The sequence below is a fragment of the Molossus molossus genome, unplaced genomic scaffold, assembly GCF_014108415.1.
Source record: "Molossus molossus isolate mMolMol1 unplaced genomic scaffold, mMolMol1.p scaffold_m16_p_12, whole genome shotgun sequence".
NCBI lineage: Eukaryota > Metazoa > Chordata > Mammalia > Chiroptera > Molossidae > Molossus > Molossus molossus.
In genome coordinates, this window is record NW_023425347.1 from 75699947 (window position 1) to 75725932 (window position 25986).

General features: G+C 38.4%; 1 protein-coding gene across 3 annotated transcripts in view; it reads right to left on the reverse strand.

Annotated features, from left to right (window-relative positions):
* RLF (RLF zinc finger) overlaps window positions 1–25986 on the reverse strand; it is a 90168-nt gene that overhangs the window by 41359 nt on the left and 22823 nt on the right. Inside the window, exons 2-5 of one of the 3 annotated variants that reach the window (XM_036255547.1) lie at window positions 20707–20861; window positions 18674–18755; window positions 13646–13778; window positions 10288–10490 (exon numbers count right to left, since the gene is read on the reverse strand). In XM_036255547.1, the coding sequence (XP_036111440.1) occupies window positions 10288–10490; window positions 13646–13778; window positions 18674–18755; window positions 20707–20861 (573 nt within the window). Of the gene's footprint in view, window positions 1–10287; window positions 10491–11002; window positions 11092–13645; window positions 13779–18673; window positions 18756–20706; window positions 20862–25986 lie in introns of those variants that run through there. The other 2 variants (XM_036255550.1, XM_036255548.1) reach the window with 2 other exon arrangements.

Below are 25986 nucleotides of genomic sequence, written 5' to 3' on the forward strand. Positions count from 1 at the left end.
AGGTTAAATTCCCAGTCAAGGGCATACCTGGATTGCAGGTTCAAGCCCTGGCACTGGTCGGGGTCATGTGGGAGGCAACTAATCAATGTATCTCTCTCACATCAATGTTTCTCTCTCTCTCCCTCCCTCTCTTCCACTCTATCTAAAAATCAATAGAGCCCGGCTGGTGTGGCTCAGTGTTTGAGCATCATAACCCATGCACGAAGAGGTCGCCAGTTTGATTCCTGGTCAGGGCACATGCCCAGGTTGTGGGCCAAATCCCCAGTGGGGGGCATGTAGGAGGCAGCCAATCAATGTTCTCTCTCATCAATGTTTCTCTCTCTCTCTGAAAAATCAATAAAGGAAAAAAGAATCAATAGAAAAATATTCTCAGGTGAGAATTAACAAAAGAAACCGAAAATAAAATGTCTAATTTTATTTTGAAAATGAATTTAGCTATTGTAAAAAATAAACTGTGGGGACAAGAATAGATTGTAATTATTAGACTTTCATAATAATCAGCCAACTAAACACCAATGGCATGACAGGCAGCCAAATGGCATGAGAAAAGTTGGGTAGAGGAAACATATTTGTCTTATTAGTTATTTTCATGCTTATGCTACCAAAGTAAACTAGTATTCTGGCCAGTGCTATTAGTAGAATATTTTCAAAACACTAATTTCAATCTAGAACAGTGGTTTTCAATGTAGTATTATCCTGATCCATTCTGAGATATAATGTAAATAATTTGTGTCTAATAATACATTTTAAAAACTGAAACTGGTGTTTTTCAAAAAGAAATCAAAGTGGATTTAAGGTTATCCATATAAAAGATATCTCTCATTTGTATCCTTGAGTAGAAGAAAGGTGGGAGTTATAGTTAGGAAGCCCACCTTTCATGTAAACCTGGGTCTATCTTTGGGAGAATGATTCCTGTAGGTTCACAGACATCACCTGGAAAACAACTTCTAAATATCTGGCTTTTATTTTATTTTTTTTCCTTTACTGATTTTAGAGACAGAGGAAGTGAGAGGGAAAGAGAGACAGAAACATGGATGAGAGAGAACATCGATTGGCCGCCTCCCACATGCCCCCACGCTGGGGATATGACCCACAACCTGGGCATGTGTCCTGATGGGGAATCAACCGGCAACTTCTTGGTGCATGCGTCAACGTTCAACCACTGAGCCACAACAGCGAGACTGGTTTCTTTTAATTGTAGCAATACTACAGACCACCACTACATCGAGTGGTCATGTGTAGATTTCTTTTTTTTTTTTTAAATCCTCACCCGAGGAGGTATTTTACATTTATCTTCAGATAGAGCGGGAGGAAGAGAGGGAGGAAGAGAGAGAGATTTAGAGAAACATCGACTGGTTGCCACTCACATGACCCCAACTGAGGCTGGGGACAAAATGCAACCGAGGTACGTGGCCTTAACGGGAACCAAACCCGGGCTTCTCTGGTCCGTGGGCCTACACTCTAACCGCTGAGCCAAACTGACCAGGACACATGTAGGTTTCTTAAAGAAATAAATGGTCATTGATGCTTCTAGTTAAATCCTATGACTATGTGTATCTAAGAGAAGACTATAATGTCCTACTGAATTTTTTAAAATGACGTCTGACTCTCCATGATTCCTACAGTGTAATCATGTCAACCAAAATACCCACGAAACCAGATAATCCATGAAAGTGAGACTAGATGTGAGATCCAGATATATAATAAGTCATGGGAAGATGACTCTTCAAAGCTATTTTTTCAAAAACTCTGCTTTGAAACATAAAGTATTTAAATAGGCAAATCCTCAATTTCTTCAGAAAGCCTTTTAATCTTTAGTGTATTTTTAGAGTGTACATCTTTACTCCCTATGTGATAACAATGAAGTAAAATTATTCAGATTTTAATTTTACATTTAATTATATACTTTATTATTTTTTGCTCCAGGTCCACCTTAATCTTGTTTCTTGTTTAAAATACACTTGGCCCTGGCCAGTTTGGCTCAGCGGTTAGAGCGTCGGCCTGCGGTCCGGAGAGACCCGGGTTCGGTTCCCGCTAAGGGCACGTACTTCGGTTGCAGTTTGTCCCCGACCCTGGTTGGTCGTGCGGGTGGCAGCCACTCGATGTGTCCCTTCACATCGATGTTTCTCTCTCTCTCTCCCTTCCTCTCTCTCTCTCCCACTCTATCTGTACAAAAAATGGAAAAATATCCTCGGGTGAGGATAAAATAAATAAATAAAATAAAATACACTTGGAATTTCTATGTTTTTGTTAATATTTTCCTCTATTCCCAAACTGAATTCCCAATGGGTCCTGTTTAAATGTAGTTGCTCTGTGCCCAGCTGGTGTGGCTCAGTGAATTGGGTGTTGTCCCATGGATTGAAAGGTCCCGGTTTGATTCCCGGTCAGGGCACATTCCCAGGTTGCAGGCTCTATCCCTGGCAAGGGGCATGCAGGAAGCAGCCAATCAATGTTTCTCTCTCTCTAAAAATTAAAAAATATTTAAAAATAAATAAATAAACAAATGTATTTGCTCTGTTTATAATTTATACCTAGTGACTGTTTCAATTCCCAACAGTGTTAGACTGGTGACTAAATTAGGCCCTATTTGTCTATTCCTTTCCCCATCAAGAGAAGAAACAAGCCTTAGCTACTGTGTCTGTTATTAAACACTGAAGATATAGTTCATTCAGGACCAAGACTGAAATAGTCCAGTACCTTAACTGTGTCAAGAACTCTGCTTCTTGGTTCTTCATAATAAAAGAAGTGCTTTATGTTTAAAACATTAGCCTTCATATTATGTGTGGAAAACTTGAGCTCTGCAAGGATTTCTTTTAGTAGTAGTGAAAAAAATATGTAAGAAACATCCACTTGGGACACTAGGCAATGGCCAAGTTTAACTTTCATTAAAATCTTTTCATATGTAAAATTAATGGAAATGTCATCTCATTCAATTCTAAATGAAGTATTTACAAACTAGAACTTGAGGATTCCATGGAGTTCTGAACTTGGGGCTCTGAATTTTGGCTTTTAGGCTGACCCTTCTTAATTGTATGTGTCTGGCTAAATCTTCCCCAGCAGAGGTTTCCCATTACACACACCTATTACTGTGATACCCACAGGTGCCAACAAGTACCTGTATTCCCAGCTGTTGCTCAAGTTAATTAGACTCTTCTAAACACAGTTGAAGTAGATGGCAATATATGTATATAACTCTTCTATCTTGGAAAATATGCTGATTTTAAATTACTGAATATCTAGTAATTTATTAGTACTTTTCCAAAGCAAAAGATTCTCTTTAATTCTGTTGTCACTTGCAAAAGAAAGCATCACTGGACAAGAGAATAATTATGATGGTACCAGGCCCTGGCTGGTTTGGCTCAGCGGTTAGAGTGTCGGCCTGTGGTCCGAAGAGACCTGGGTTCGGTTCCCACTAAGGGCATGTACCTCGGTTGCAGTTTGTCCCCGGCCCTGGTTGGCTTGTGCAAGTGGCAACCACTCAGTGTGTCCCTTTCACGTCGATGTTTCTCCCCCCCCGCCCCAATCTTAACAAAATATGAAAAAATGTCCTCGGGTGAGGATTAAAATAATAATAATAAAATTATGATGGTACCAGATTTCCTTTTAAAATAATTTTATGGGCCCTGGCCAGTTTGGCTCAGCAGTTAGAGCATCCGCCTGCGGTCTGGAGAGACCAGGGTTCGGTTCCCGCTAAGGGCATGTACCTCGGTTGCAGTTTGTCCCCGGCCCTGGTTGGTCGTGCGGGTGGCAGCCACTCGATGTGTCCCTTTCACATCGATGTTTCCCTTTCTCTTCCTCTCTCTCCCTCCCACTCTGTCTGTACAAAAAATGGAAAAATGTCCTCGGGTGAGGATAAAAAAATAAATAAATAAATAAAATAATTTTATGGGCCCTGGCTGGTTTGGCTCAGTGGTTGGAGCATGGGCCTGCAGACCAGAGAGTCAGTCCCGGGTTTGGGTCCTGCTAAGGGCACGTACCTCGGTTGCAGTTTGTCCCTGGCCCCGGATGGGGTCGTGTGGGTGATGACCACTCGATGTGTCTCTCTCACATCGATGTTTCTCTCTCTCTTTCTCCCTTTCTCCCTCCTGCTCTATCTGAAGATAAATGCAAAAATGTCCTCGAGTGAGGATAAAAAATGTTTTTTAAATAAAAAATAACAAAATGAAATAAAATAATTTTATGGCCCTGGCCAGTGTTACTCAGTGGTTAGAGTGTTGGCTCACACACCAAATGGCCACACCTTTGATTTCCAGTCAAGGGCATGTATCTCGGTTGCAGGTTTGATCCCCGGCCCCTGTCAGGGCCCATAGTATGTGCAAAATATTTTTGCATTGATTTATTTAACAAATTAATGTCAATCACTATAAAATGTTTTAAATCACACCTATATATAAATGTTTAATTATAAATGGAATGATAAATCACCAAGATGTCTCCTATTAGAAAATGGCTCACTAATGCTTACCAACTGAAAATAAGTTGTAAAGTGGAAAGAGGGCTGGCCAGGGAGTTAGGAGATCTGCGTTCTAATCTGGGCTTGAACATTAGTTTAAAGCAGGTAAGGCTTTGGAAGCATTACCATCTTGGCCTTAGTTTTATCACTGCTAAACCACAGGTTAGAGTACATGATATTTAACAGTTAATACAGGGGAAAATCTGATTCTTATAGAGCAAGGGTCGGTAAACATTTTTTTAAAGGGTCATATAGAAAAATATTTTCAGCTTTAAAAGCCAGGTGGTCTGTTATTCAATTATGCATGTGGAGCAAAATCCAGCCCTTGACAATAAAGTTTTTATTTCAGTAAAACTTTATTTACAAAAACAGGTAATTGGGTCATAGGCCATAATTTGTCAACTCCTCTATTTTTGTCCTATCAGCAAGTCCTGTCTTTTCTCCTCTTGCTAATAACTTCAATCTCTTTTCTTAAACCTAAGAACATATTCTTTCTATCTAAGCTTCCTGAAACTATGTCCAGTCATTTCACCTCCTACTTTCAAAACCTTCCTGCCCTGGTCGGTTTGGCTCAGCGGTTAGAGCGTCGGCTTGCGGTCCAGAGAGACCCGGGTTCGGTTCCCGCTAAGGGCACGTACCTCGGTTGCAGTTTGTCCCCGGCCCTGGTCGGTCGTGCGGGTGGCAGCCACTCGATGTGTTCCTTTCACGTCGATGTTTCTCTCTCTCTCTCTGTTCCTCTCTCTCCCTCCCACTCTACCTGAACAAAAAATGGAAAAATGTCCTCGGGTGAGGAAAAACCTTCCTAATATCCACTGCATCAAATCTAAGCTCTAATGTACTGGATTTTTCCCACCCAACAGATCTTATCTCTTACAAGACCTCAACACCCACTCTCTGCCCAGGGAAGGTGTTCTGGGGGGAGGGGAGGATCCTTGCAAAGTACACATCCATTTCTGTGTTTCTACTACCATAGTCAATTATCCCAAAGCCATTCTTTCTACCCTTCCAAACCCCACCAGTATTTCAAGGTCCAACTTAAGGATCAATTTTTATAAAGCCTTTAATGCCAGTCTACAAAAATATTCTCTCTCTCTACACGTCTACTGAATTTAGGGGCAGTATCAGATAGCTTAGTATTCATCTTCCTGTAACTGTTCTGGCAACCAACCTAGGCATTACACAGTCCTTGTATTTGCCAATGCTTAATACAATGCTAGGAACAAAACAAGTTTTAAATAAACAAAGGCTGAGCAATTAAGAGAAAAAGTTATTGTTAGAGGCAAAGAATCAAATCCAAGGTCTAGAATTTTTTATTCTTCTGCATTCTTTTGGTACTAAGAATAACCACTACTACATCTTATCCTGATTAAGTTTCCAACACAAAATATTGCAACTGTTATTAGAGATAAGCAGTCTCCCATCACTTTACCCTTCCCAACATGGCAAATACATAAATTAGCATACAAGCTTGTAGTTAGTCCTTATGAGTGCCTACTATATGGCTAAGTATTCTAGAATGCAGGAATATAACAGTGAACAAAACTATGTCTCTATCATTACAAAGTTGTTAATCTAGTGGGAGAAACAGAGAATAAGCAAAATGTCCAGTAGTAGTAATATATATTATAGAGAAAAAAACAGGTAGGTAAGGGACAAAGAATGATGAGGGCCGCCCTAACTGGGTGCTTCAGTTGGTTGGAGTGTCATCCCACACAACAGAAGGTTGCAGGTATGATTCCCAGTCAGGGCACATACCTAGGTTGCAGGTTTAATCCCAGGTTGGGGCACGTATGGGAGGCAACCAACTGATGTCTCTCTCTCACACTGATGTTTCTCTCTTTATCTAAAATCAATTTAAAAAAACAAACATATCATCAGGTGAGGAATGAAAAAAAAAAAGAGTGATGTAGACTATTTTAGATGGATCTGTATATATTAATAATAATAATGGAAATATTTATCGACAAAAACAGGGTAGAGTAAAATAGGGAATAGGATATTATTTTAGATGGGACAGTGAGGAAGGCCTCTCTGATATGGCAAAGAGAGATGTGAATAACGTTAAGAGAATGAGCCATCCAAATTATCTTGTGGAAGGGCATTCCAGGCAGAGGAAATACTAAATACAATGCCCTAAGGCAGGGATATGTTTGACTTGTTCAGAGAACAGCACAGACAAGGTGGCTGGAGAGCAGTGAGCATTAAATTGTACAAGATACAGTCAGATATGGTTAGAGAAGTAGCGATGGGCAGTGTCACATAAAGATTTCTGGATTTATTCTGAAAAAGATGGAAAGATGTTGAATGATTACGACCAAGGGAGTGACATGGCCTGACTAAATTAAGAGATTACTAGCTACTTTTTAAAAAGTTTATTGACTTTTAGAGAGAGGAAGGGAGAGAGAGAAACACTGAACTGAGAGCATAACATTATTCAGCTGCCTCCTGCATGCCCCTACCAGGGATGGAGCCTGAAACCCCAACATGTACCACCCTTTACCAGGAATCAAACTGGCAGCCTTTTTGGTGTATGGAACAACACCCAACCCACTGAGCCACATAGTCCAGGGTTGTTCTGGTTACTTTTGAGAATAAAATGTAGGGAGCAAGAGTGAAAGCAAGTATGCTAATTTGGAGGCTTCTGATTTCGTCATCATCTTCTTTTGTAAAATATGTTTTTATTGTTTTTTTTAGAGAGAGAAAGGGAAAGAGAGATAGAAACATCAATATGAAAAACACTAATTGGCTGCCTCCTGCACATCCCCTACCAGGGTTGTGCCCTGACTGGGAATCAAACCAGGACCTCTCAGTCCATGCGACAATGCTCAACCCAATGAGCCACACCAACCGAGCTGATTTCATCTTTTTATCCCCAATGCCTAAGACAGTACTTGTTTTATAAACCCTTAGTTATTTAATACCTAGGACAGTATTTATTATCCCATACCTTTAACATAATATACCAAACTCAGGTTTGAATCTCAGCATAACCATTTTAAGCTTTATAACCATGGACATATCATTTAATCTGAGCTTCAGCTTCCTCAACAATAAAATGGAGCTACCTAAGAGCTGCTGTGAGAAATGTGAAAATGCATATAAAGCACTTAGCCTAATGCCTAACACATAGTAAAGACCCCCCAAAACAGTGGCTGGTTATTCACTACCCATCCCCCACCTCCAACATTGAAATATAGTTAGAAGACAATTGACTTCATTCAAAATGAAGTTCATAAAAACAAATAAAGCCCCCTAATATCAGGCATATCAGGAACTTAGTTATGGGCATGTTAAGTTTGAGATGCTATTAGCCATAAAAGTAGACAGAGTAATTAGGCAGTTGGATCTATGAGTCTGGATTTCAGAGGAGAGAAATGGGCTGGAAAAAAAAACACCTGAGAATTTAGACCATAATTGGTACTTACCATCATGAATCTAGATGAAATCACTGAGGTAATAAGTATAGATAGAAAAGAATCAGGACACTCAAAAACGTAAGAGTACAGGTAGAACTGAGAAAGAGCAACCAATTAGGAAGACATAAAACCAAGAGAGTGCGGTAAACTAGAACCAAGTGGAAAAACTGTTAAAAGTTTAAAAGACAAAGTTAAGAAGTCAGATTGAGTAAGATGAAAACTGAGAACTCTTCAATGGACTTAGTGATGTGGTAAACTGGCAGGGGTGAACACCATATTAGAATGTATTCAAGGAGGAAAATGTTAAACAGTAAATTTAGACAATTCATTAAAGTAATTACCCTGAAAAGCCAGGAGAAAAATGGGGTGGTAGCTGGAAGAGGAATTGTAATCTTAAGATTTTTTTTAAAGACAGAAAAAATAACAACAAAATCCTGGCAAGGTGGCTACAGGAGAGGTTGAAATTGATGATGCAGTAGGGAAAAGGAGAACTGCTACAGCATTTACCCTTGAGGGGGCAAGAGCAGATGGGATCTGATACAGAAGTCAAGGAGATTGACCTAAGCTAGGAGAAAATATACACTTAATAACAGAAGAGAAGCTCTATATGCATAGATTCAGGCAGGTGAATATATGTCATGGAAGAAGCCTATGAAAATTCTTTTACAACTGTCTCAATTTCCTCAGAGAAAGAGAAAGTTCATAAACAGAGTGACACGGGACACAAATCATAGTATAGGTTTGAGGAGAAATAAAAAGTATGAAATAGTAATCTAAGAGAGTGGGGGAATGAATAAACTAAAGAAATATAGTGAGTGATTTAAAGTAAAATTAGTTTTGGCAGGTGTTTCTCCACACAAATTTGGCATCACTGGTGCTGGTTAAGATATACAGTTTGCCCTGGACAGTTTGGCTCAGTGGCTTGAGTGTGGGTCCTTGGACTGAAGCATCGTGAGTTTGATTCCCAGTCAAGGGCACAGTTCAATCCCTGGCCCCAGTCAGGGTTGTGTGGGAGGCAACCGATCAATGTGTCTCTCTCACATGATGTTTCTCTCTCTCTCGCCCTCTCCCTCCCTTCTACTCTATCAAAAACTAAAATAAAATTTAAAAATCAATGGAAAACCCTAGGGAAAGGATTAACAACAACAAAAAAGATATATGGAGTTTGTGGAAATTTAGGGATAATCAGGATACTGGTTATTCAAATAAGTAAAATTAAGAGAGAGATCAGCAGGAGAATTGACAGTGTATACAAGAGAGTGATAACAATGACTGACTATAAAAAAGTGAAGTAAGGACGGAAGTGAGAACATACTGAGAATGAGGGAGAGTGAACAGGTGACAGGATTAATAGATTGGTGGTCCTGGTGAAGTCTTTATATTAAAGGGAGTAAGGTGAGCCCAGCCAGTATGGCTCAGTGGTTGAGAGTCAACCCATGCACCAAGAGGTAACTGGTTTGATTCCTGGTCAGCACACATGCCCAGGTTGTGGGCCCAATCCCCAGTTAGGGGCATGCAGGAGGGGGCCAATCAATGTTCTCTCTCATCGATGTTTCTCTCTCTCTCTCTCTCTCTCCCCCTCTCCCTTCCTCTTTCTCTAAAAAACAAAAATCAATAAAGAAAAAACTTTTTTTAAATAAATACAAATTAAAGGGAGTCGGATGGAAAGATAGTCACATTTGGAGAGTAGAATATTTACAGTTGGAACTGTCATAAAAGTTTAAAAATTACTACATCATAGGTCCAGATCCCTGGGATTCCTACATTTCATAAGAAAGTTCAGTATAAAGGTAAAGGTAGATGATGAATTACAGCCTAGGAATTCCTCATTTTTCTCTGTATAATTTACCAAAAACTATCAGAGAAAACTAATTTTAACTTTTCTAAGGAAAATAATAATTCAAGTTAAAAAAAAAAAAAAGAATGCAGGGAGTGATAAAATAGTTTTAAAAAGGCTCAATCACTTTATTATTTTTCATGGTATCCAGTTTGTCCACTTAATCACTGTATTCATGGATTCTAAAGTCCTACATTTCTCTGCTTATAGTCAATGTATAAAGTAATTTAAGCTAAAGTTAAATGTCATTCTCTTTAGTTTATTCCTTGGCACCAGTATTAATAATTTCTGCATTTCCCAAACATAGAATAAACATTACTTTAAGAATAAACAACTTTCACATTTAAAGATTTCAAAGTAAACCATTACTTAAACACGAACACCTATGTGCATATTCTTTATCTTTTTAAATCTACCTATGACAAAACTTTATATTCAATCTGGTGAACAGTAACATTTACAATTAAAACAGTAATCTAAAAAAAAAGTCTTGGTTTTCATCCTGCCAGGCAACATTTATCAAATTCTATTAAAATTCATAGTAAATGTGAATGATAACAGCAGTTATTTGCTTTACTCACCTCCTTAATAGCATCTTCATTAGGGAGAATGGAACATAAGCATGTGATATAGGCTTGCTGAAAAGATGACACATTTGAAATTTCCTTAGATTCTGCACACAGTTTTGATAAAGCAGTAGCTTGAGGGATGCAGTTTGATTTCAATAAATGTTTTATTCGCATTTGCAGAAAGAAAGGTCCTTCTTCTGCAATCAATTTATTGACTAGAAAAAAGGAAAAATAAAAGTTTGATAACATACTACATAACATGTCAAGGTTATCATGATGCAAGCTTGGTATCTTTTGATGTTTTCATTTGTTATTAGTAAATATAAAATTCAGCTCATATAAGTGATGTTGAATCTGGTCTCAATACTCATCTAATAGAGCAGAGAGCAAAATAAGATAATTTTGTTAATGCTTTCCACATTGCCTAGTAGTTTAATTCGGAACACCAAACCTTTTAATAAAGTTACTAACATTTCGTCAAAATTAATTTGACCTCCTTCCTCACTTTTAAGTCAGAAATAATGAATTGAACTAAAAGCATAAGTACAAGAAAAAGAAACAAGTAACCTATGTAATATTAACAACTACAGTTTACACTTATTGGTACCAAGCTTTAAGCTGAGTGTTTTTATATACCTCTCATTCCTCACACCACCACCAAGGCAAGTATTATCATCCCCAGTTTAAGGTTAGGAAAATTAATATTCAGAGAAATTAGGTAACTTGCCAAAAATTCCAATGCCAGTGGTGCTCTTTCCTCTAAACCAGGCATTTCTCAAAGTGTGTTCCACCGACCAAAAGACCTGAGAGATAGTCCTAGAAAAAAAAAGGATTCCTTGGTCAAATCTCTGAACAGTCCTGCAATAAAGAAAACTGTCCACTTTGATTTAATCCAATGTTTCCCAAACTGATTTGACCAGAGAACCCTTTTACACATATTAGTACAATGTAAATATGTTCCTGGTTCAGTACACACTTTGGAAAATGCTGAGCAGTACTGAATATTAAGAATGTGAGCACTGATTTGCACAGTGCTCTGGACAAGCACTTAATCTGTGAACAGTAGATACTCAACAAGTGTGTGGTATCATTTTACATAGTATTATTTAAAGAATAGAGGTGGGAATATTGCATATCAAGACAAGTGGTGAGTGAGCAAACTGCTTTAAATGGCTCATGTAAAACACTGTTCCTTAAACTTCGAAGTGCATTATGAATCACCTGGGGGAATCTTATTAAAATACAGATTCTAATTCAGTAAGTCTGAGATGGGAACTGAGATTTTGCTTTTCTAACAAGCCTCTCGGGTGACACCCATGCTGCTATGTCTACAGGACACTTATGAGGTAGAAATAATTAATATTAACAATAAACCACAGTGGGGGGGGGGTGGAGATATAAACCATTGGCCCAATCTTAACTATATATCAGAATCAACTGTAGGTTTTTTAAATTCCTTTTTTAGGTAATACCATATATGCACATGACACAAAACTCAAAAAGTATACAAAAAAGGTGTAGTTAAAAATCGTCTTCTTTCTCCCTGACTCCAGTCCCAGTGTCCCTTCCCAAGAAACAACCAATTTCTTGTTTATACTTCCTAAAATATTCTTAGTATTGAAGACATAATTTTTGCCACTTAATATATCATACACATCATTCTATCATCACTGTACATTTAGAACTACCTCAATACTTTTAACAACTAAATAGTATTCCACTGCGTGGGTGTACTATAATTAATTTAATCAAGCCCTTATTGATACACTTGTAAGTTTCCAATCTGTGGCAATCCTCAATAATGCTACAATGTACAGCCCTGTACAAAGGCCATTCCACACATGAATGACTATATCTATGGGAAAATTTTCTAGAATTGGACCTGCTGCCAAATTGATCTCCAGAGGTTATACCAATTTATACTCCCACCACTTATAGGTGGGAGGTGCCCATTTACTGTGGCACTTCAAAAAGGTCTAGATGCCAGAGCTTCAGCTCTGGAGATTTTGATTTAGCAGGTGGAGCCTGGCCTTCCAGCGTGGGTGTGTGTTTTGGTTTTAAATTCCACAGATAGCTAATATGTAGTCAAGGTCAAAAAGCATGAACAGAAAACAGATCACTTTCACTTGAACTTTCCCAGGTTAGTACCACAGGCACTAATTCCACAAAAAAACTCATAGTCATATCTCCCACTCAAATAGCTGCTTGTTCCTTACTCCTATTTTTCAGTAATGGTATTCTCTCAATCATACAAAAATGAAATTTTGGCATTATTCTTCCTTGCCAATCCCTTTCTTCAAGGAAATCAACTTAGTTGTGTCCTAGCAATTCTTTTTAAAACTCTCTCCAGTCTAATTCCTCCATATTATTTCCTGCCACATCTGTCAACCCTATATCCTATTCTGCTCTATTTATCTGCCCTACCAGGTTGTAAGCATTTTCACAAATCCCACACTTAAAAGCAGGCATGGTATCTACACATCCAACCCCCTTCTAAGTTCCCACATTTACTTCTTTCACCACACTTACATTTCCCTTTAAGCACAACAGTACAGACTTGCAGTGTACGAATGTTAAGCTCCACTATACACCAAAGTCTAGAAGCAGATTATTCATTTCTATCTCAAGAACTTTGTATGAACACTGTTACTCAATGAAACATTTTAAAGTACAAAAGCCCTGGACAGTGGTTAGAGCATTGGCCCTTCGAAAGAAGGGTCTCGGGCTCAATTTCCGGTCAAGGGCACATTACCTGGGTTGCAGGTTCAATCCCCAGCCCTAGTCGGAGTTGTGTGGAAGGCAGGCAGCCAGCCAACGTGTCTCACATTGATGTTTCTTTTTCTTTCTCTCCCCCCACCCCCTCTAAAAATCAATGGAAAATATCCTCAGGTGAGGATTACCAAAAAAATAAAAATTAAAAACAAAAATAAAAGAAATGCAAAAGAACACTTAAAACACTACCTAAAAATGTAAGAATCCTTCCGCAAAACATTAAATACTGCCCAGCCAGAGTGGCTCACTTGGTTGAGCATCGTCCTATGCATCAAAAAATTGCTGGTTTGATTATCCCATGGCATAAATGATTAAGAGCACATATCTGGGTTGTGGGTTCGATCTCTGGCTGGGGCAACCAATCAATATTTCTCTCTCACATCAAAGTCGTTCCCCCACCCCACCCCTTCCTCTCTCTAAGCATGTCCTTGGGTGAGGATTAAAAAAAAACTGCTAATGGTTAGTTTTTACTATTCTGAGAACAGAATGACTGAGTATTGGTCGCAGGCAAGATTCACAAAATTTTAACCCACATAAAATTTTAATTCTCTTATAACTAAGTCCTCCTTCAATATACTCAGTAAGTTTTAATGCTTACCTTCTTCTGTTTCTACTGGCTGTTGAGACAGAATTTTAAGAAGAACTGGATTTTTCCACACCCCTTCCTTGGTAACATGAACCAATATTTGTAGGTTATTATTCCCAAATTCCAATAATGCATCATGTGACTCCTAAAACAAAAACAGCACACCCAGAAAACAGGCCAATAAGCAATACAGACAGTAGTTTTGCCTTTTAAATATATCTGAATGTCTATAAAAGGTCCTATATATCTTGGGGGAAAAAAAACTATCCTCACAGCCTTGTGAAATTCTGGTGCTGTTCTTTTTAAATGAAATGAAAAGTGCTTTTCACTAAGTTAAAGGGTGCCTTTAAAATGTTTTTCTGAATTCCCCTCAGGTAAAATTATCACAATTCAATTTACATCCTTGCATTACTAAATTATTTTATGGCCAATGGTACAGTTTTCTTTTAAAGAATTCTGTAGGCCCTGGCCGGTTTGGTTCAGCGGTTAGATCGTCGGCCTGCGGTCCTGAGAGACCTGGGTTCGGTTCCTGCTAAGGGCGCGTACCTCGGTTGCAGTTTGTCCCCGGCCCTGGTCGGTTGTGCGGGTGGCAACCGCTCGATGTGTTCCTTTCACATCAATGTTTCTCTCTCTCTCTCTCTCTGTTCCTCTCTCTCCCTCCCACTCTACCTGAACAAAATAAATAAACAAACAAACAAACAAATAAATAAATAAATAAAGAATTCTGTAGTATTCATACAGGCAACCTACTCCATTGAATACAAATATTATGTAATAACACCAATTGTTACATACTTTTTTAATTCTTTTAATTATTTTATGAAATGGCTTTTTAAATGAGAGCTGGCTTTATATAATGTCATGGAAAGTCTAGGTTATTAACTATCATTCTATCTCCTCAGAAAACAAAATATAATTGCCAATAGTTTGTTCTTTAATATAGTTACATATAAATGGTGATGGAATAAAATAAATACTTGCATACACAAAAGGTAGGGGGGAAAGGGTTAGAAATTTAACTTGGCACAAATGATTAAGTATATGTCTCACTATCCCCTATTACTAGTGAGGATTAATGGTTTGTTCCCATATTCTAAAAGTTTAATTTGTTTTCCCTTATTTTAGACTTCTCAAATTCTTCAAGGAACATAAGCTTCCACTTACAACAATATATTATTCCTTTGGAAAAATGTAAGTTTAAAAAGTTCACAGACATAAGAATATAATCATATCTTATATTCATTTAATTGAAATATAAAAAATAAAGTTCATTTTTCCTACCTAATTTTCACATCAAAATTATAGGTTTTTAACACATACACACTCAAATATGATGAGCTGTCTTCTACTGAGAAAGGGTTTAAGACATAAAACTGACACAGAAATTAATATTCCCAGTTAATAGTTTACTAACAGCAATATTTTACAAATGCTGCTCGACCTGTCCTCAGGCTTTTCTTCTTAATTTAAGACAGAGTCATTTATTTTTCAGTGAAGGTGAAGATTGTACGTAAAACTTTCAGAATTTGCCATGCCTGGTTACCATATCTGTAATATCTAAACATACCTATATCATTATATTTCAGCAGAAAATACTACCACCAACCATGATACACAGCAACTAAAATAAAAGTTACAATGTGGGTTATAAACAAAAAGTTTACTCCTTTTTTCATCTGTTCAAAATACAGTTTATTTTAAGTAAGAATGACGGGTGTAAGAATGAGGTGTGTAATCCTTTGTTACCAATGGATATGTATTTAGTATAGCAAAGTTACTTTAAAAAAATATTAAATAGCCCAGCCAGTGTGGCTCAATGGTCCAGCATTGACCCATGCACCAAGAGGTCACCAGTTCGATTCCCAGTCAGGGCACATGCCCAGGTTGTGGGCCAAGTCCCCAGTGCGGGGGCATGCTGGAGGTGGCCAATCAATGTTCTCTCTCATTCATGTTTCTATCTCTCTCCTTTTTCCTTCCTCTTTCTCTAAAATCTATAAAGAAAAAAAATTTTTTTTTAATAATAAGAAAATAAAATGTTTCTCTGAGTTCTGTGATCTACTCTAGCAATTTAATCGATCCCAAGGGGGTCATGGGAACCTCTGATTTATGGCAGTCAGTCAGAAGTAAAGGTAACAACTTGGATTTGCACAGAACTGTCCATCTGTAGTCAGTCAGTCAGAAGTCCAGGTAACAACCTGGATTTGTGGCTGGTGTCTGAAGGGTGTGTATGGGGGGCAGGAGGAGGTCAGTCTTGTAGAACTGAACCCTAACCTATGGAATCTGATGCTCGCTTCTCTGGGTAGACAGTGTCAGAATTCAGTTTAATTCTTTTGATACTTCTTTAACAATAAAAGTATTAAGTTTCAAAAACGCTACAAAACACAGGATCTCATTTTTGGTTATTAAAAAAGTCTATTTCACAGTGTATTCTTATATCCAAAAGGGGAAGTCCGGAAGGGTTACACAGCTTTAAATTGTGACTGAGTGTTCTATTTGTGGCCTGCTTGTTCTGATAAAACTATTCTCTTTTTTTTTTTTTTTTATCCTCACCCGAGGACATTTTTCCATTTTTTGTACAGATAGAGTGGGAGGGAGAGAGAGGAAGAGATAGAGAGAGAGAAACATCGATGTGAAAGGGACACATCGAGTGGCTGCCACCGCACGACCAACCAGGGTCGGGGACAAACTGCAACCGAAGTACGTGCCCTTAGCGGGAACCGAACCCGGGTCTCTCCAGACTGTAGGCCGACGCTCTAACCGCTGAGCAAAACCGGCCAGGGCTAAAACTATTCTCTTAATAAAAGTATCCTCAAAACCATCTGTGGCTTTTTTCCATTTATCACTTATATAAAGGAAACTACAGGGTTTTACCTTTTAGATTTCATAAGGAACCACGCCTTACATTTATCTGTACCTCTACTGCATTTATTTTATTTAAAACATTAAAAATTATATCCTTAATGTCTCATAAAAAACTTACATAGGCCTGGCTGGTTTGGCTCAGCAGTTAGAGCATTGGCCTGCAGACCAAAGGGTCTTTGGTTCAATTCTGGTCAAGGGCATGTACCTAGGTTGCAGGTTTGATTACTGACCCCAGTTTGGTAGTGCAAGAGGCAACCAGTCTATGTGTCTCTCTCACATCGATGTTTCTGTCTCTCTTCCTCCTTCCCTCCCACTCTATCTAAATAATGCAAATATATTCTGGGGTGAGGATTAAACAAAATAAACAAACAAACAAACAAAAACTTACACAGATGGGAAAAAGGGAAATATTTTATTCAAGCATACTATCTAAGAAAATAATAAAGAAATGTGAGAGTATTCTCTCTACAAAAAAATACTAATAGAAATAATAGTGACAGCCCTAATAAGAATAAGTAGATTTGCCTTTCTAGAATGTCCTACACCAGAAAACTACTAGCAGGCCTCAAAACAAAGAGTAACAAAATCAATGCACTATGTACAAAAGATGATTTTAGCAGCTATATAATTATGTGAGGAACTAGTACATTACAGGGATTAAAATAGGCCAAAAACATGACAAAGAAACCTCTTCTCCCCTAAGAGAAAAACATTAACATTATTTCATTTGGGGTTATATATCCCAAAAAAGAAATTTCCAGACAATGAGGCGTGCATGTTAATATGCAAATCTTCTGTTGTGCTTTCATAAAATAGGTCCAACTACTATGCAGTTTGGGTCTTCAAGGAAGCAGTTAACAAAGCTCTGGATATAAATCTGTGTGTAACTTTGGGCAAGCTAATTAATTAACCTCTCTATGCCTGTCTCCCCATTTGTAAAAGAAGTGTCAAATGATTATAAGGTTTGTAATTTGATTAAAAGATACAAAATATGGCCCTGGCTGGTTTGCTCAGTGGTTACAGCATTGGCATGTGGACCGGAGAGTCCCCAGTTCAGTTCCTGCTAAGGACATGTACCTTGGTTGCAGTTTGTCCCCAGCCCCGGTTGGGGTCATGTGGGTGGCAGCCAATCGATGTCTCTCTCACATTAATGTTTCTCTCTCTCTTCCTCCCTTTCTCCCTCCTGCTCTATCAAAGATAAATGCAAAAAATGTCCCCGGGTGAGGATTAAAAAGAGAAAAAGGTACAAAACATGCAGAGTGGTGTTTGGCACATAATTAGTGATAATAAATAAATGAAAGTTATTATTATTTACATTACATTTATTTTTTTTATCCTCACCCGAGGACATTTTCCATTTTTTGTTCAGGCAGAGTGGGAGGGAGAGAGAGGAAGAGAGAGAGAGAGAAACATCGACTTGAACGGGACACATCGAGTGGCTGTCACCCGCACGACCAACCTGGGCTGGGGACAAACTGCAACTGAGGTACACGCCCCTAGTGGGAACCGAACCCGGGTCTCTCTGGACCACAGGCCAAGGCTCTAACCACTGAGCAAAACTGGCCAGGGCTATGTTTATTTTTTAAAAACACATTTTCTGTCTCTACCAGTAACAAGTAAATTTGCCTCCTATAGCTAGCAGTACACTTGCTTTTCTTCCTACCTTCCTCTCCCCCTCCCTAACTTGCTACTTTCTGATCTGCTCACCCTTAGAAAAATGATAATCAAGCCAATATGACAGCCAATGTAGCTCTCCTGTAAGTAAAAAAGCATGAGTAGAATTGATGATAACTATTTTCACTTATAATGCTTTGACATAATCCCTGAAGTGATAGGAGGAAATTACTAGATAAGTATACTATGAATGATCCAAATACTGCTACCTTATAACCATACACAATTTTACATTTTTAATAGCTTTATGCTGTCTAAAACTGTTTTTGAATAATGAAAACTTCTTTGATTGCTAATCTATGAAAGGCTAACAAAAACAAATGAAAAATATAATTTTCTAACATATCCCCTTGATCTGAAAGGTCTCTCATTTCACAAATTTAATACCAATATATAGTGAACTTGTTTTTTGTTCTAAGTTTCTAAATTTAGTTTGCAGGGAGAATTTAATTAGGTGTCTTGGATACCTAAATAGAGACCTTTTTTGAACCCAAATCAACTCACCTGTAGAGACTGAAGAAAGAGTACCCAGACTTCATGAGGCAGTTCACTTTCAGACACTGAAAGTAGCAATTCAAAACAACTCCTACAATATACATAAGTCAGTATATAAAGGTGGCTACGGTCACAATCAAACACAGTAAGACATTGATAATAAAGATATATTTTACATTTGTTTAGACTTTTAAATTTGTTTTTTTACTCTTCAAATTTTTCTTCAATATTGTTACATTGGCTTTCCTTTTTTTTTTTTTTTTTTTTGGTATGTGTCCCTAGCGGGAACCAAACCCAGGACTCTCTAGTCCGCAGGCTGTCGTTCCAACCGCTGAGCCAAACTGGCCAGGGCTGGCTTTTCAACTTAACCAAAAAAAAAAAGAAAGAAAAACCAGGAGACTTAATAGTTACATTGTTGCTTTAATACATTTAGTAAGAATATAAACCTTTTATAAATCATATACCAAGCAGTTTATTTAATGAGAGAGTGTGTGTGTGGGGGGGTGCCTCATACAGGAAACATTCTGATTCCAGAAAGCAAAAACAGGAGCTCATGCTCCTGTAAATTCAGCTGTTAACATGATAAATATATGTAACTGTCATATATATATAGGTTTCTGTCACTTACATAGGAAGCAGAAAGATCAGCAAGATAAATTTCTTTACCTCTAATCAACCAAGCAAAAAGAGTTTTCCTCTTTCTTGCCTACCCAATACCAAAAAAAAAAACAAACCAGAGATTTTAAAAAGGAAGTGCATAACAATCAGAATAAAGATCAACTAAAAAACCAAGCCAGCCAGTGTGGCTCGGTAGATTGAGCATCGTCCCATGGACTGAGAGGTCCAGTTCGATTCCTAGTCAGGGCACATGCCCGGGTTGTGGGCTCGATCCCCAGTAAGGGGCATGCAGGAGGCAGCCAGTTGATATTTCTTTCTCTCACACTGATGTTTCTATCTCTCCCTTTCTCTCTCTCTAAAATAAAAAAAAATCTATTAAACCATACAAAAAAAAAAAAGATCAACTCAAAATAATAAACCAATACTTCTCTAAAATCTTACAGAATGTTACTTTACTCTTTAAGGATTAGTAGGTAATATAGAAAATGGACTTAGTAGAAGAAATAATAGGATTATAAACCAGGAATGTTTCTGTCCCATAAAAGGTATAGTATTAAAGGTTTTGGAGAATAGGAAAGAAAATAGATGAGGCCAGAGAAAAATAAAATAGGCCACCCAGACCAGAAGTACCCCAAGAAACAATCCGTAAGCTGAACCAAGGTGTTTTCCCAGATAAAAACTAAATAGCTGCTGTATTTTTTGTTTGCAGCTGAAAATTATATTAGAGGTGTAATTCTGTCTGCTATCGGCAGCCAAATATTAAAACAGCAGCTAAATTAACATGGACTCAGAGTGGTAATTTTAACTGTACACCCTGATATTTTCTACTAGTAAAATTCTTAGTTTTAATAATGTAACTAAATTGCAGAATTTCATGTTTCCCCTTTCCTGAAAGTGTTCCTCTAAGACAGCGGTTCTCAACCTGGGGGTCGAACGACCCTTTCACAGAGGTCGCCTAAGACCATCGGAAAACACATATTTCCAATGGTCTTAGGAACCGAGGCACCACTCCTCTATTGGTCTCCAGGCGGGTCCACCCACATGCAGATATGCCCACATACAACATGAGGAACTGTATTAAAGGGTCACAGCTCTAGGAACGTTGAGAACCACTGCTCTAAGACCAAAACAGTTTCTAGATACTCTGTCATTTAAACTGATCTACACCTAAGGGCAGATAGAAAATCTATCATTCTTGGATTCTAAGTCTGAGTAGGAAGAGACTAGAGACAACTGGGTTATGTTGCTTGTCTTGTACTTCTCTCCTGGGAATCAAAGTGTGAAGGGTCAGGGCAAAGGAAATTTCATGCAAAGTGTGACTCTAATGGTGCTTTGAATAACATGATGCTGTAGTAACCAGAAGTCAGGCAACATTACAATCAAAAGTACTCAATTTTAAGAGTGATTTAAGTTCTTAAACTTACAGAACTAATCTGCCAAGCACTAATAGAACATCTTCACATTCAGTAGTTAAATACGGGCGTGCGCTGGCAAAGCTTTGGATGGCAAGTCGATATACCTCCAGAAGATACACCATATGTTCTGATGCATTCTTGTTGCTTGCATATTGCAATAGGGTCTAAAAAATAAAATTAAAGTTTTAATTATTTAAAAAATAAACACAATGAAACAAACAGATTGTCTTTGACGCACACACCTTTCATTGCTTTTATAGGCTTTGGCTTGTTCAGCGGATTCTATTTTCATCACTTAATAAACTGTTTTTTGCTGAATTAAAGAAAAGGCAGAAATGCTCTTTTGACATGAAAATAAATCTACGAGTAGAGTCATAAAATACCTATAGTGGTTCTCTAGGTCTACAGTTACCATCCCTAAAATTCAACAAGTTTCATTACTATAACATTAAACTGAGCACTGACCATGTGCCAGGCACTGGGTATACAACAATTATGACTGATCCCTGCCTCTACAAGATGACTTATTTCAGCCCTGCTGGTGTGGTTCAGTGGATTGAGCATCATCCCTTACACCAAGAAGTCACCGGTTTGATTCCCGGTCAAGGCACATGCCTGGGTTACAGGCTCAATCTCCAGTGAGGGGCGTGCAGGAGGCGGCCAATCATGGGCGTTTCTATTTCTCTCACTCTCCCTTCTTCTCTCTCTAAAATCAACAAAAACATATTTTAAGAAAAGAAAATTACTTATTCCTGAATATGGCCCTCAGTTCTATAGCTTAAAAAAATCCTTTTTTGTTTTTGTATACACAGAACTTATTAGGCTTAACTTATACTAAGCAATTTATAAAGGTTGATGTTATATTTTTATTTTTAAATAAGTTTATTTAAAAAAAACCATATGAGTCAAATGTTTACTTGTTTACAGTGAGGGGATAGTCATAATATCAACAAGGATACTCAATTTATCTAAGAGGTTATCTGGTGGGTACAAAATCTAAAACAAAGGAAAATAGAGCCACGCCCTGGCCGGTTTGGCTCAGCGGTTAGAGCGTTGGCCTGCGGTCTGGAGAGACCCGGGTTCGGTTCCCACTAAGGGAACGTACTTCGGTTGCAGTTTGTCCCCGGCCCTGGTCGGTCGTGTGGGTGGCAGCCACTCGATGTGTCCCTTTCACGTCGATGTTTCTTTCTCTCTCTCTCTCCCTCCCACTCTATCTGTACAAAAATTGCAAAAATGTCCTCGGGTGAGGATAAAAAAAAAAAAAGAAAATAGAGCCACAATCAGGCCTGTTAAATTACTCATCCAGCTGGCTGGTATGGCTCAGTGATTGAGCATCAACCCATGCACCAAGAGGTCGACAGTTCGATTCCTGGTCAGGGCACATGCCCAGGTTGTGGGCCAAATCCCCAGTGAGGGGCATGCAAGAGGTGGCCAATCGATGTGCTCTCTCAATGATGTTTCTATCTATCTCTCCCTCTCCCTTCCTCTCTCTCTAAAAACCAATAAGAAAAAAATTTTTTGATTACTCATCCACACTATGAGTTCATTAGAAATCACTGCTAAATTCTTGTTTGGGGACTCTAGGTTCCACAGAGTTATTCTCTTCTACTAATGTATTTCTTCCAACAACCGGTTACGTTTTGCTTATGCTTAATTGATATATCAAGTTAGGTTAAGACAGGCAGGATAAAAGCCCCACCACCACCAGGATATACATTCTGACTGGGCTAAAGAGTTCCTAAAGTCTTAGTTTGGTGCTACTTCTTTGTCAAGTCTTATTTTCAGAAGGTAGATTTATCTTGAGTTAACTGCCTTATGTGAATTCACTACTCTCAGAAGAATTTCTTCAAAGATTCCAAACATCCAGCCTTTGCTTTTTCTGCCTAAATTACGACATATAGCAGGATTCCACTGGATTTCCTGCAGCCCTGGGTTCCACACTAACAGTCCTTATATCAGTTGTGATAATTAAGATATGGCTGGTCTTAATTACTTAAAAAAAAAAAAAACCCTTACAAGAAAACATAGGATAAATTATACAGTAAAAACTCTCTTAACTAATAAACTGGATTATCTGATCTTTGCATAACAGAATGATCAAGCCAGTTAAGCTGTGTTCGTATATCCATTCAATTAAGTGTCTTGCTGCCTTACCAGTCACTTTAGAAAAGTGGGCTCCTTCTGTATTTGCCCCTATTTAACCAAATCCCAATTTTTTAAAAAAGGGAGACTGGCTAGTGTAGCTCAGAGTTGACTATCGACCCATGCTCCAAGAAGTCACCAGTTCAATTCATGCTCAGGGCACATGCCCAGGTTGTGGGCCCAATCCCCAGTGAGAAGCACGCAGGAGGTAGCCACTTGATGTTTTCTCTCATTGATGTCTCTATCTCTCTCCCTCTCACTTCTTCTCTCTCTAAAATCAATAAAGAAAAATTATTTTAAAATAAATCTTAAAAAAGAGTTGTTTTTTTAAAGATTTTTTTGAGAGAGAGGAAGGGAGAGGGAGAGAAGCATCAATGTGAGAGTGAAACATCTACTGGCTGCCTCCTACACATCCCCATTAGGGATCAAGCCCAAAATCTGGGCTTGGGCCCTGACTGGGAATCCAACCGGCAACCTTTCAGTGGAGGGATGACACCAACCAACTGGGCCACACCAGGCAGGGCCAAATCCCAAATTTTAATAAAATAAGAACAAAAACAATAACAAGATCATAAAATTGACCCCTATAATAACCCTCTTCCTAGCTAAATGAGTAGAGAGAAGGAACAAAGAATATGTGTTTATCTGTTACGCAGGTAAGATGTCACAAAAAGCTCTCTTAAAAATTTTATTTAAATATATTTTAGTCCGGCTGGTCTGGTTCAGTGGTTGAGCGTCAACTCATGCACCAGGAGGTTGCCGGTTCGATTTCCCATCAGGACACATGCCCAGGTTGTGGGCCTGATCCCCAATGGGAGGCATGCAGGAGGCGGCCAATTGATGTTCTCTCTCATCGATGTTTCTCTCTCTTCCTCTCACTTTCTCTCTTTCTAAAATCAATAAAGGGAAAAAATTTTTAAATATATCTTAGGAAGAAATTCTGTTTTAGGTTAGCAAATTATTTAATGTCTGCATTGGTTAATTTAAAAACCAGAAAGCTGCCCTGGCCAGTTTGGCTCAGCGGTTAGAGCGTCGGCCTGTGGTCCGGAGAGACCCGGGTTCGGTTCCCGCTAAGGGCACGTACTTCGGTTGCAGTTTGTCCCCGGCCCTGGTTGGTCGTGCGGGTGGCAGCCACTCGATGTGTCCCTTCACATCGATGTTTCTCTCTCTCTCTCCCTTCCTCTCTCTCCCTCCCACTCTATCTGTACAAAAAATGGAAAAATATCCTCGGGTGAGGATAAAAAATAAAAATAAAAAAATAAAAACCAGAAAGTTTTACAAATTCATATTTAGTACCAGATTTTATGCTCCTTGAAGCTGATTAGATATTACAGTTTATCAATCTTTATAGGCCTAACACTTTTCTATCCCTTCAAGACATGTTTTTTTTTATCCTCACCCGAGGACATTTTTACATTTTTTTGTTCAGATAGAGTAAAAAGGAGGGAGAGGAAGAGAGAGAGAAAGAAACATCGATGTGAAAGGGACACATTGAGTGGTTGCCTCCACAGGACCCAACCAGGGCCAGGGACAAACTGCAACCAAGGTACATGCCCTTAGCAGGAAGCAAACCCAGGTCTCTCTGGACCGCAGGCCGATGCTCTAACCACTGAGCCAAACCGGCCAGGACAGGACATTCTTAAGTCTCACTAAATCAGCAGTTCTTAACCTATGGGTGGCGACCCCTTTGGGGATCGAACAACCCTTTCACAGGGTTCGCCTAAGACCATCAGAAAATACATATTTTCGATGGCGATTCATAACAGTAGCAAAATTAGTTATGAAGTAGCAACAAAAATAATTTTATGGTTGGGGGTCACCACAACATGAAGAACTGTATTAAAGGGTCACAGCATTAGGAGGGTTGAGAACCACTAAAGCAATGACTAAATGCTTGCTAAATACATTTACCATTCTATTCTTTTGACAAAAAAATTATTGGTAGCCTATTCTAAGTATGGTGCTGAGTGCTGGGGAAAGACATGGGGGCCTATCTTCATGGAGCTTTCAGAATAAGTCAACACAACATGATAGAACTACACATGCAAATTAACCAACTGCTAGCCAGAGTATGCAAAGAGAAGGGCAAAGTGCATATAGATGAGGCTGGTCATTCCACAGTCCACCTTTGCATTCAGACAGCTCCTGTCACCATTCTAATTATCTTCTGACCCAGACACTCCATTAAGACTACTGCAAGTTACACAACTTCAACATAATTTCAATTGATTCACTAGTCCATGGATATTTATGTTAACAGTTGGCTCTATACTGATTTATATATTTATAATATTCCTAAAACTTTTTCATGTGCTAGTCCAATTAAATAATAACATCTCGTTAACATACTCACTATGGGGCATACTCTGGACATTTAAATAATCACCAGAACAAACTTTACTATCATCTTTTTAAAAATGCAAAACTTGACCTTGGGTGGTAAACACACAGTGCAATACACAGACAATGTATTAGAGAATTGTACACTTGAAACCTATAATTTTATTAACCAATGTCACCCAATACATTTAATGACATTTTTTAATGATGAATGAATTATAGCCATCCAAATAATATTTTAATAAAAACTTACTCCATCAAAAGCAGTAAAGAAAAATGGATCTCTTGTTTCTCTTTAAATTTTTAAATTTTAGGCACCCACAAAACTTAAAGAGAAAGAGGAAATAAGTAATAAATATGACCCTAAAGTTCATTGGGATTCTACAGAGACCAAATCAGTAGCCTCTTCTGTTTCAGTAAACTCATTTATTCCATAAACACCTATTATATGGCAACACTGTGCTGGATACGGGGATGGAGACTCTATTCCTACCCTTAAAAGCTAAGTATACTGACAGATCAGATACATAGTATACAAAAATTAGCCCAATTAGACACCATCTCTGACAATTTTAAAACATTCTTTCTGGGGTACTCTCATTCATATCCCAAGCAGATTATCTCTCAAGTTCTTGCTATATACCTCACTCAACTGTCCCCTTAGACATTTTCCATCTGCATGTCCTAGTCAAATCTCAGAATCAACATGTCCAAAACAAACACCTCCCCCAGCAAATATGCTCTTCTTTTCAGAAGCCAGAGCTAAAAGACTATGTTTGAAACCACCACACCAAAGTTTGTAGGTTC